Here is an 11,495-nt window from a genome sequence, read left to right as displayed (position 1 = left end):
TCATCTCTAAATAACCAGACTTGATAGTGGGTGATATTGGGATATTTCTTTCTGCGTACAATTATTCCACCCCATGGGGTTGCTTCGCTGATTCAACTATACATTTTGCATAATTGTAATGATCCTGTATGCTAGCAGGAATGGAACTTACTGACTCTAAATTGACCCATAGATGCAGGAGTTCCAAATCAATTGTTAAAAAGAGTAAAGGAAATTGACGTTATGTGCATTTCTTAAGCAAATGAGGTAACCATTCAAAATAAAGACATTGAATTATGGACAAGATAAAATAGGAATTTAGGACCAGTGTGTTTCTAAACCTGACAGCAATTTCATATAAAGTAATACACGCTATAGACATGCACACACGTATGTTAATGACACGGTCTTCATTTGCTTATCTTGTTAAGTCAAATATTTTTATAAAATTTGTGTGTCTCTGTAGTATTTGGATTGTCTTGCACACTTGAAGCATTATCCAGCCAGATAAAGAATGTGTAGCAGTGTTACTCACACATCATCACACAGGCGATGCTCTGAAATATTTACCAGTGGGGACCTGCTGATGATGTGTGAGTAAGTAAAAAAGACAGTTTAATTTCCTATGCGCAGATAGCACGGATGAACTGACCCACATGTCAAGAAAATACCTAAATATAACAGGTACGTTAGAAACAAAAAAGCAGAGATGGGACCAGAATGTGACCCACATTTCTTATCGATGCCTCTGCACATATGCTAAGATATGATGTTTCATTTGTTCTTTAACTCGACATTCTTCCATTACATGGCTTAATGACCTTTATGCCTTTAAAGAAACAATAAAAAATATCTAATACGCAAGACAATATCTTTTAACTCTTTCACAAGAGGTAACTATGATTGAGCAAAAATTCCAGCTAGGTAGGGCCACACATTTAAGTTTAACTTACTTATTTCCATAATAACATATATCATTATAAACAAGTAGATACTGGGCTACATTTACCTAAAGAGATCACACACCAGCTGCAGCTTTACATTCATTTTGCCTATAACCACACCTAGGTACTTTTTATGGTTGGCTACCATGAGTTCCCCCACTCCATTTGGTGTGGTTTCCTTAACCCCTTAAAGACAATGGGCGGTCTCTAAAGCCATTGAAAACAATGCATTTTGAGCCAGTACATGTACGGGCTTTGTCATTAAGGGGTTAAGGTGTCGGCCACATGTAGGTTACACACTAGTGGGCAGGGAGTAAGCAATCAATGTAGAGGGTGGTGAGTGGGTATTACCCAATGCCACTCTCTTACCCTTCTGATATATATATATATAAAACACAGTTCCAGAGTCCCAGGGAAGCTGAGCTTCAGCCAGAGACTCCTGGTCAAATGCAGAAAGTTCCTAGGTATGCCAGTTACCGACTAGAGGAGTGTGATATGTCATGTTCTTTGCCAAGATGGCTGTAGTTCCTAGTTCTTTTGTTGGAGTATTTGAACATAGTTTCTATGCCTTGGCTCAAAATAATATGGCTGTATACTGCAGCTCTTGAACTGGATAACTCTGATGATGTTCTCTAGATCTTCTCTAGTTATAATTTTAGACAGAGAAGCTAATTGTGGCGATTCTGTACATGATTATATAAAATATATGGTGCAATATATCCTTTACACAAACAGGATTGTTCTGGCTCTATGACCTGATGAAAAGTGTTGACACCCTCTTTCCCATATTGACCTACGGTGGAACATGGTGCAGACCCACTGGGAAAGACCTATTGGACTGAAGTGTTTTTTTTTTAACCTTTGGTAGCGTTACTTTGGTCCTGTAAAGAACCTTTTTCAAGTTATTCCTTGTACATAAATGTGTGGGTGTCAAGAATATATTGTACTATGTATTTTTGTCTCTTTCTCTTGTTTACGTGCCCTACAAACTGTATCACTGGTGGCAATGTACTTGGAATTTAAACATTCTGTATTTCTAACGCAGACAAGAACACCAAAATAAAACCACAGTGTTTTTTCAAGCTAAATATAACTGAGCGCCAGATGTGTTTCTTAACCCCCACAGCCCTGTCTTATAAAGTAGCAGCAAAGATTTCTTCATAAATTGAAATATGCTAAGAACACTCATTTCTGGATCTACTTACAAGTATCTAATGATTAGGCAACCGTAAGTATTCCCTGGGAATAATAAGAAATGAAAGCTGTTCATTTACAGTGAATAAAATACTGCAAGGTCAAACTGTACTGAAATTTTCCCATGCCAAATCTTCCAATGTCAACAGTGTGGTTAATTTGTATGCACTAAAACAATGTCAGCCGTACGTCCAAACGACATGACTCACCAATTCTCCATTTCCTGCCTATACTTCCTTGGCTCTTTTTTAGAAGCCCTCTCCTCGTGTTTGGTGAGAGCTTTGTCTAGTAAACTAAGTACATTTCCCTTCTGTGTTTTAGGTCAAGTTTGCAAAAATATTTATAGCAGGATGGTAATTGTTACCATATGGTATTGTAAAACTGACCTTGGAACAACCCTGACTTAGTTATGATGAAAGATGTTTGTTCAGAATCTTGCTTGGCTAGATTACTGGAAGAAAAGTGCAAGCTGCTTCAACTTGCAAGACTTTCATGACGTCTTTTTTCACACTTCTACGCACAACTGATTTAGCACTTGTGCATTAGCCTAACAAATACTCAATGAACGGTCATTTACTTAAAATGCAAAGGAAGGGAGGATGTAACATTTGAGTACCTCAGAATGATATATGGAAAATCTTTGCTACTTTGGCAAACTGGTTAAACAAAATGATCAAAACAGGATTGTCATGATATAGCAAATTCCATTGGACTAAAGACTACGATCTGAAAATTAATAAAAAAATAAATAAAATAAAGCTGCAATTTGGCCCTGGGTCAACTCCAAAGTTGGTATGATAGAAGGACACAGCATTATGTCTTGACTGATCTACATTAGTACATAAATGAGTGCTCTACATACCATCTCAATTCACTATTAGTTGTACCCTGTAAAAAGCCATAAATAAGGGACCTCTGTAGTCTTGAAAATGCATGTTCTATGTGATAAAGTATAGAAAAAGTGATACCAGCGCCTACTCTTAAATATATGTGCAGCAGACACTGATGTGTATTCCAAAAAAAACAACCAAAAATCGAATAAAATAATATAAAGAGTTGCGCATAAATACTTATGTGGATATATTCCAGTTGTCTTACAAGACTTATTTCAGCATAAAAACATATGAACCTAAAAAGAACAAAAACATACACATGTGTGAATCTGTATATGATAATATGCCTCTGTATGACTTACACTCACATTTAATTGCGCACACTCCCACCACGATGAGCACTGTGAGACAAAACGCGGTGTGCGTGTGCCTGGTGGGATTGCTCTTTCCCTTTAGATGCAAGGACGCTGATAGTTTTGTACACCACTCTACCGGTTGATTATCTCATTAAGACTCCTTTGCATGCTGGAGGGGAAGGACTGAAGTCCTGCAACACTTTAAGTATTAGAGCCCTGACTCAAGTAGCTCAATTAGCTCTGTTTCTCTCTCTCTAGGTTCACACATTCTTATGTCTGTTTTTGTTCTTTTTCGTTTCATATGCTTTTATGCTGGGAGTGCCCATTGGCCACTAAAAATGTGTAACAAAACTCCGAAGACTTTTAAGAAGCTAACCTCTAGATTGTAAGATTTTGGGATACAGTACCTCTTTGTTCATTGAACAGAACTGCGGAATATGATGATGCTATATGAATCGATAAATAGTAATAAAGAATGCACACACCCATTGTATTATGAACATTCTAATTCAGAATACTACATACTGCCATGTTACATTAAACTCCTAATTGATATGTATAGATAGATAGATAGATAGATTAGATAGATAGATAGATAGATAGATAGATAGATAGATAGATAGATAGATAGATAGATAGATAGATATGGTCTCACCATTTCTTTGGGAACATCAGAGAAGGTAACATGTGAAAAAGAAGCAGTTGCAGTGATTGCATCTTCGATGTCAACGTTGAGCTGTTCCAGCTTCATCATCAGCGAGATCATAGATTTATTCCACTGGGATCTTTCTTCCTGTTAAATAATAAAAAAAAAGTTGTGTTAGTGTTTACTTACGCTAAACTCTGCGTTGGATCAAATGGCTTGACACAGCTAGTAGCTACAGCTTAAGCCACTCACAAAGTTTTCCACTGTGGTTTATATTAAAAGGGTCTTAACAAACAAATAAATCACAAATTAGGCCAAGATAAATAAATCATATAATAAAACAGGTCAAAATAAGAGTAAATTAAGTTTTGTCTGTTTTTTTTAAAAATAGAGATCATATATAGATGTTAAAATAAATAACAGAGTAATTGCTGATTATATTAATGGAAACCACAATAGTAATATATATATGTCGGGTATACATTTCTGATATTTCATCAGAAAACTGCTTTAAAGGTCTTCAATAATAAATCTATTTAGTACGGTAGCAGGCCCAACTGCTTTACAGGCCTAAAACACAGAATGTGACGAGAAAGTGCCAGTGTGGAAAGTTTGCTGCCAATGCATTTGACCTAAAGTGTTGGAATCAGTCATGAAAAGTCATTTCAATAAGAAATTTTTGTTCAATGATGAGGTCAGAAAGTTACTTTTTTACTGTAACCACACACCAAACATTCTGTAATTATAGGCCACAAGCATGTACGGGTTATGAGAAACTTTTCCAAAGATTGCTTCTGTCAGCTCCAGTGACCTTCACTATCAAAGGAACATTGTTTTCTTCTATTCACATAGGATCCTACATTTTATTGGGATATGTCAGGCAACAGTGAAATTTTATTTTCCTGCTGAAAAAGCTCAGATTTCAGACCTCAGAAAAACTTGTCCCAGGCGGCACTTTTGAAGAGACACCCCAAGCGCCTTTTTTTTTTTTTAGCGGAGGAGAGAGAGGGGCGCCGAGTGGTTTTCGCTTATCAAGTTGTCAGTACCCGCTCGGCGCCCCTCTCTCTCTCTCCTCTGCGAGCCCTCTAGCTCGGTCTTGGTGCTGGCTTGTAATGCTGAGCGCCAGAATATGACGTCATTTCCGGCGCTCAGCAGTGAAGCAGCGCGCACCGCGGCAGAGCAGGGAGACTCGCTGCAGGACTGCTGGAAGGTAAGTGAAGTACAAAGGGGGGGGATAGGGTAGATAATAGGGAGGGAGGAGGGTAGATAATGAGAAGGTAGGGAGAGGAAGGGTAGATAATGAGCAGTAGTGTCGGCGGGGGGGGGCACAGCATTTCAAACTTCGCCCCAGGCGGCACGAAGTCTTGGGTCGGCCCTGGGTGCGTGGATGCATTAACAGGATATGCGGGAGTGTGCCTCCCTAAGCTCCAAACATTTCATATTGGGGTATTTATTAACTTGTGATTTATGTTTCTTCTGGGGTTGAGCAAGACTCCTGGGCTATTCCCAGTGTTGTGTAAAAACAAATGTATGATATTCTTTGATATTCCAAGGTCCTGGGCATTAAAACTATTAATATGGATTAATTATCATTTATGGGGCACAGGTCAAACATCTGCTTGACTTGCCCCATTTTCTGTCCATCATCTCCTCCTGTCAGTTTCCATTGACTCTACTGTCCTATTGCTCTTTCCATCACTTGTGCTCTTTACTCTTTTTGTTCCTCTACATTCATCTCCGTGTCCCTCTAACCTTTTACATATAATGGTATTGCAGCATTACCTATTACTGTATAAGGCTTGGATTGACAACACCTCCAGCCTACCTTTAACATGCATGCTATAAAGTGCCCGGTACTGTCATTATAATAAGGTAACAACCTGTATTAAAGCAGTCTTGCTTACAGGGGTACTGCCTTATATATATAAGTACTGCCTTATATTTCACTAGCGAAATGAGACTAGGCATAAGATGCAAAGTTTACATGACATGAGTTGGAGAAATGCCATAGGGAGGTATCCAAGGATAACAACATGGAGAATAATAATATTAAGGCAGAATGAAATTATGTACCGGTAATTTAGGTGCAGGGATAGCAACTGTGTAAAAGAAGGAAACAAATCTTAAAGGAATCGTAGTTGCATATTGGAAAGGCAAACAAATGTATACTAGCTGAACACTGAGCTGCCACTTCTCCTTCAGCCTTCAGTGAGAGCTCAGCTCCAGCTGACTTTAACCCCTTAATGACAAAGCCCGTACATGTACGGGCTCAAAATGCATTGTTTTCAATGGGTTTAGGGGCCACCCATTGTCCTTAAGGGGTTAATGCCATCGCTACAGTGCATGTAGGAAGCACACTCAAGTATGACTCCATAGAGGTAACCAGGGAGGAGGAAAATGATACACGCAATAAAATGCATCGCTCTCCAACATGCCATTACAAAAAATAAATGAATAGTTCTTGGGACTAGACTTTCTTTAATGCCTTTCTAGAGTTTTAAATTCGATCTTACCTTTAAGGTTGAAGGTAAGATTGTTTAACTTTTAAACCAAACACCTGCAAAACAACTACACTTGATCTGAATGCTATTAAGAAGACGTTATCTTTTAATAGATTACTTACAAAATAAGCATGTAAAAATTATAGTGGAAAACGTGGACAGCATATATCCTTCCTAAACCTATGTCAGACAATCACGAATATAAATCTTTGACAAGAACATCTATGAAAACCTACAAAAAATTATTGTGGGTGGTCATGGACATGGACTTTTAGAGGCTTATGTTGATAATAAATATTTCATATTTGTGGGAGTTACAAATTCCCCAAATATTTCCTCCACATGTTAAGCAATTGTAATAAATACTAATGGCTTTCAAAACACATTCCTCCATACCTCCATTTTTTTGCCAGATCTTGCAATAAATAAATACTATGCCTATCTGGCAGCCAGTGGAAACACACAGGGCTGACCACCTCTAGGTCCGTTTTAGAGTCAGAAACTGAAAAGTAGCAATAAAAGGAAAAAAAATGCAAAGATCTGTGAAATGCATATAAATCTTTACATGTTTGCATAAGTAAAATCTACTAGTATAGCTTAAATAAAATTGTAATTTCTGTGATACTTATGGCTTTCCTCAAGGAATTTTTTAAAAAAATGTCACGACTTACTTACGGCACATTTGTGTGGGTTTATAAGAACGTCTGTGTTAGCTACACTGCAAAGCTAAAGAAAATAAAAATAATGATGGTAATGGTGACTTAACATAGATCTCCGCAGACCCAAAGATTCCTTATGCACTAGAGACGCAGGTGCCCGCTACGTATGCCTTGCACTGGTGAAATAAAGCAGGAAAAAGATATATATATATATATATATATATATTTTATTTAAACATGCTGACCCCCACCGCAAATTATCTTGCACCTGTCCATTCAAATTCAATGCAGTGGTCGGCAAGGTTTGTGATGTCCATCGCCCTGTCGGGGCCCTCCAGAGATAGACTGACCTGTCCGCTGCTGAAGGAGGAGGGCCGGATGGAGAGAGCGTGTGTATGAGCAGATGTGTGTAAGGGCAGGCGGGCGTGTTTGTGTGTAGACGGACAGTCATGTATTAGGACAATATTATATATTTGTGTATTTTGACAGTCTTTTTGTTGCTATGTCTGTATTGGGCCTAAATGGAATAAAATGATTCATTCGAACAACTAGGAGAACTATTTAATTTTGTTTTAAATAAAAAAAATGTTGTACTGTCCCTCACTGAGTCCAGTCCGTGCCTGTCCCTGTTCTAAAGATTGGAAACCAGCTCTGTTCATGGTAAATTCAGAGCACTAGTAATTTCCTGGTAATCTGGGAAAAATTATATACCGAACGTATACACCTACTCATCCATTCGAAAAAATGGATACATCAGCAGGTTCCTTTTTTGCACACTAGGAAGTAAAATAATAAAAACCAAAATGAACCAACTAATGCCAAGAGTAATGAAAATCCATGTAGTGTCACTACCGAAAGCGAATTTTAATAAATCTGGTTTGGTTAATCTTAATCTAACTGCATGTGGACTCAAAAAGGCATTTAGATCTAGGATGTGTATAACAGTATTTGAGCACCACCTTCTGGGCAAGGGATGATCTTGTCAAAAGTAGAATATATTTTTGACAAGATATTTTTGTGCAATACAGCTGGAAACATACAGAAAAAAGACTCAAATCACACATGGGTTTAACTTTGTTGATGTCCAGCGAAAAGATTGAAAAGTGGTCTTATCACCATTGCTACCAATGGAATTGTCTTTAGTTTATTCTAAACTTTTTTGGGGGTAAATAAATGTACTGTTACACCATTACTGTTAAGATTAAGTACTGCTTGCTCTTTTACATAACCTTTCCAAAAAATATGTTTCAGAAAATATTACCAAATATCTTATAGGACCATCAAGGTCAAAGGTACAAGGGTTGTTGCGATTCAATGTCTTCTTATACGATAAAGACTCAACATACTGTTGAAATGGCTTAATGGCTGTGGTATAAGATGTGGCTACAGGCTCAGGTTTAGTGAGACTTTTCATATGACCTGATTACATAAATTACTGTCCGTGAGTGACTAATGGGCAGGTTGGCCAAGGGGAGAAGGGGGCAATTGCACCTCAGGCCACTCCAGAATCTTCTAACCGTGCTGGCCCAATTTAGGCAGGGGGCTTAGTCGGGTCACATGACACCATATTACCTGACCAGATCAGGGGGAGGAAAGAAGGGTATGGATCAAAAAGATGGACTGTCCCCTTCATCATGGGTCCTTGGGAGGTAGGCATTTATTTAGGAAGCACTGACATAATTTCTTTGCAATGTAAATAATGTATCGGTTTCCCAGAAAAGTTGTTCTTCAGGAATGTAAGTCACTTTATTTTGTTAGGTTCTGTTAAAATTATTTCTTTTTCCCCTTAGCAAAGATGGAAACTTGTGATATCCTGATTTACTGGAGTAAATATAGCTCTAAGTTTAAGGCATGCCAAAAATGTAAATTGTGCTTTATTTTTAAGTTTCAAAATTGGCCTAGAAAAATAAAGGGGCCGGCATCAATAACTGTACTCAGGAATGATTAATAAAAAATAAAAAGGTTTAATTTTTTGCAACAGGGTAAGTAGGAATTTACATGTGAACAAAAACGTGAAGTTCACTCACTGTCAGGGTCAGCAAGATAGCACGTGAACGTCATTCTTTAACTGAACTAAATATAGGTGGGATCATTTCAATTCAGTTCAATTCATATTTTTTAACCGCTAACATATCTTTCAAAATAATGAACTTCACGAAGGGACAAATACACAATCTAGGTACCAAGACAATGGGGTTCTAAGCACAATCCTTGCCTTATGGAAAACTTGACTTTGACGTAATGCTCATCCTGCCTTTCTAACAGTGAGTAACACTTCAACACTTGGAGGTTCGTGTACAGCCTGTAGGTTGAAAGGTTTTGTAGATCTACATGCCTCATAATTCTCTTCTTCATATATAAAGCTCTAAGTGTTGGGCTATTTACTAAACTCTGAGAATTAGCTACTGCGTTAAAGTCTACAGTGTAGGTAAGATTAGGCTTAACATTTTTACGTTAACAGTTGACTTTAAGATAGATGTGTATTTTGGTGTTTACAATAATTATTCAAAGCCCTATTAAAACTAGGTCACCGATGACATACCTGGTAATTTTCCATGGTAGGTTACCCTCTTGTGGGGTATTGGATTTGTGGGCTAGCCAGGGTGGCACTAGCTGTGTGAACAGGGCTAGCTAAATGCAGGGATGTGGGCAGAGTTATCACCAGACAGCCTTTAGTTGTTGGGTATAAGCCTGGCCACACACCGCTCCTCTGCCCCGGAGACCCAGGGAAGCAGGGCCGTACCCAGAGGCTCCTAGTCAAAACCAGAGAGTCCCCAGGTATCCCAATATCTCATGTCTGACAGTTTTAATACATGCCAGAAATAAAAGTTTCCCGTGCCAGTTTGTGGAGAAAAATGAACAATGCTGCTACCAAAACACCTCAAAAGATTTTTAGTTTTTTTACACAATTATCAAGCAACAGTGTCTTTTTAAACAGTTTTGTTTACGTTATATGCATTTTAAAATATGAAATATTTGGTAACTGTTTTACTCAGGAAACGTGCAATTTCTTTCTAATTGGGAGGATTTGTTACTCTATTTACTACTGAGAATGCCTCTCTATATGGGTGAAACATGTTAAGTTTTAAATATTTTAACCTAATTATAAGAGGAAAAAAATACTTAAAGAATTCAGAGACTATTTAAGTATATATGTACTGCCAACTTTTATGTGAAAATGTGTTTAATTTTTTTATGTGTATTAATCTTTGTCTATTAAAGCAATTTCATGTTGCGGAAAGTGGTTGTTACAAATTAGCTCTCAAATCTCTAAGACATAGTTTTTAATATATGTTGATAAGAGTGTGGAGTGATACTAGGCCTCAAAAAATCTCTTTTGTGGTAAAAAAAAGTTATGGAATTACAGTGGTCATGCAGGTATACTTATATTTTTAGTGACACCAACCAAATAAAAAAGTAAATAATAGAATTTCACAAAAGTTTATTTTTGTCGGGGAGATTAAGCTTACCGTGAGCTTCTTTCTTTTCCTTTCCTCCTCAGCCATGTCATTCTCACATTGTATGTTCCCAAGCAATTGATCCCCTTGGCCAGGTAGGTGATTACCATTCCGATTTCTAGGATGCGATCTCCTCCGTTTAATTCCAGTGAATTTAAGATGATAGGTTGGTAAATCTGTGAACACGTCGTCGTCATCATCAGCAGAGACTTCCTCGTCAATACTGAGTTTTCCCTCTGTGGTTTCATCATCCAGAATCTCACATATCTTCGTTTCCAATGAAATATCAGGGAAGGTGATTGCACTGGGCTTATGTTTAATAACACGAGTCCTCCTTAAAGTGGTATTAATGTTTGACAAACTATTGTCTACTAAGGATCCACATGGCTTATATTGGTACTCATCTTCAGTGTTAACGACTTGATCAACCAATGCATATCTACCAAGCCCAGAAGCTGAAATGCTGCTTTCTCCCAGGGATGGCAAGCATGTAAAAGTAGCTTTAGATAACAACAAATTATCACTAATTTCTAGTTCTGTGTTCTTCCCATTGCTCTCGATATGAAAGCTGTCACTTATACCTCTTCTGGATATAAAAGGATGCTGGAAAACCGAGGAATGAATGGGAATACTTTCACATTCTAAAAACGTTTCCATACTGTAACAGGATTATTCATGTCCACTCGCCATATCAGATCTTAAAGGACGTTGCAGGAAAAAATACTTATTGTGGGTTGTTCAAGAGATCCATACCATATGAAGAATCTTCAAATCCCATGATTATCTTCTCCTATCAAAGGAAAACAAGACACGATAGTAAACGTCTCAGACATTTTAAATCAATTGAGAAAACACATACAGTATCCTCCCTCCCTTTCTCTCTTTCCTCTTTCTTCCGTTCTCACTTTCCCCTCTGCCTTTCATG

General features: G+C 37.8%; 1 protein-coding gene across 1 annotated transcript; it reads right to left on the bottom strand.

Moving 5' to 3' along the window:
* Positions 1-2,804: 2,804 nt before the first annotated feature.
* LOC128473834 (uncharacterized) lies at positions 2,805-11,227 on the bottom strand. The gene is made up of 3 exons (XM_053456060.1): positions 10,583-11,227; positions 3,962-4,099; positions 2,805-2,843 (listed from the first exon to the last, which is right to left on the bottom strand). Exons 1-3 carry the CDS (start codon positions 11,225-11,227, stop codon positions 2,805-2,807), a joined length of 822 nt encoding a protein of 273 aa, XP_053312035.1.
* Positions 11,228-11,495: the final 268 nt, after the last annotated feature.

This window comes from Spea bombifrons, chromosome 2, assembly GCF_027358695.1.
Source record: "Spea bombifrons isolate aSpeBom1 chromosome 2, aSpeBom1.2.pri, whole genome shotgun sequence".
NCBI classification, from domain to species: domain Eukaryota; kingdom Metazoa; phylum Chordata; class Amphibia; order Anura; family Pelobatidae; genus Spea; species Spea bombifrons.
This window is presented reverse-complemented; position numbering and strand designations above follow the sequence as displayed.

What these genes read in the sequence shown, in the direction of transcription:
- LOC128473834 (XM_053456060.1), bottom strand. Translation starts at nt 11,227, where the DNA reads ATGGAAACGTTTTTAGAATGTGAAAGTATTCCCATTCATTCCTCGGTT. An exon ending in GGAAAAGAAAGAAGCTCACG is followed by an intron (nt 4,100 to 10,582) that starts GTAAGCTTAATC and finishes ATTATTTAACAG; the next exon opens with GAAGAAAGATCCCAGTGGAA. An exon ending in CTGATGTTCCCAAAGAAATG is followed by an intron (nt 2,844 to 3,961) that starts GTGAGACCATAT and finishes ATTAATTTTCAG; the next exon opens with ATCGTAGTCTTTAGTCCAAT.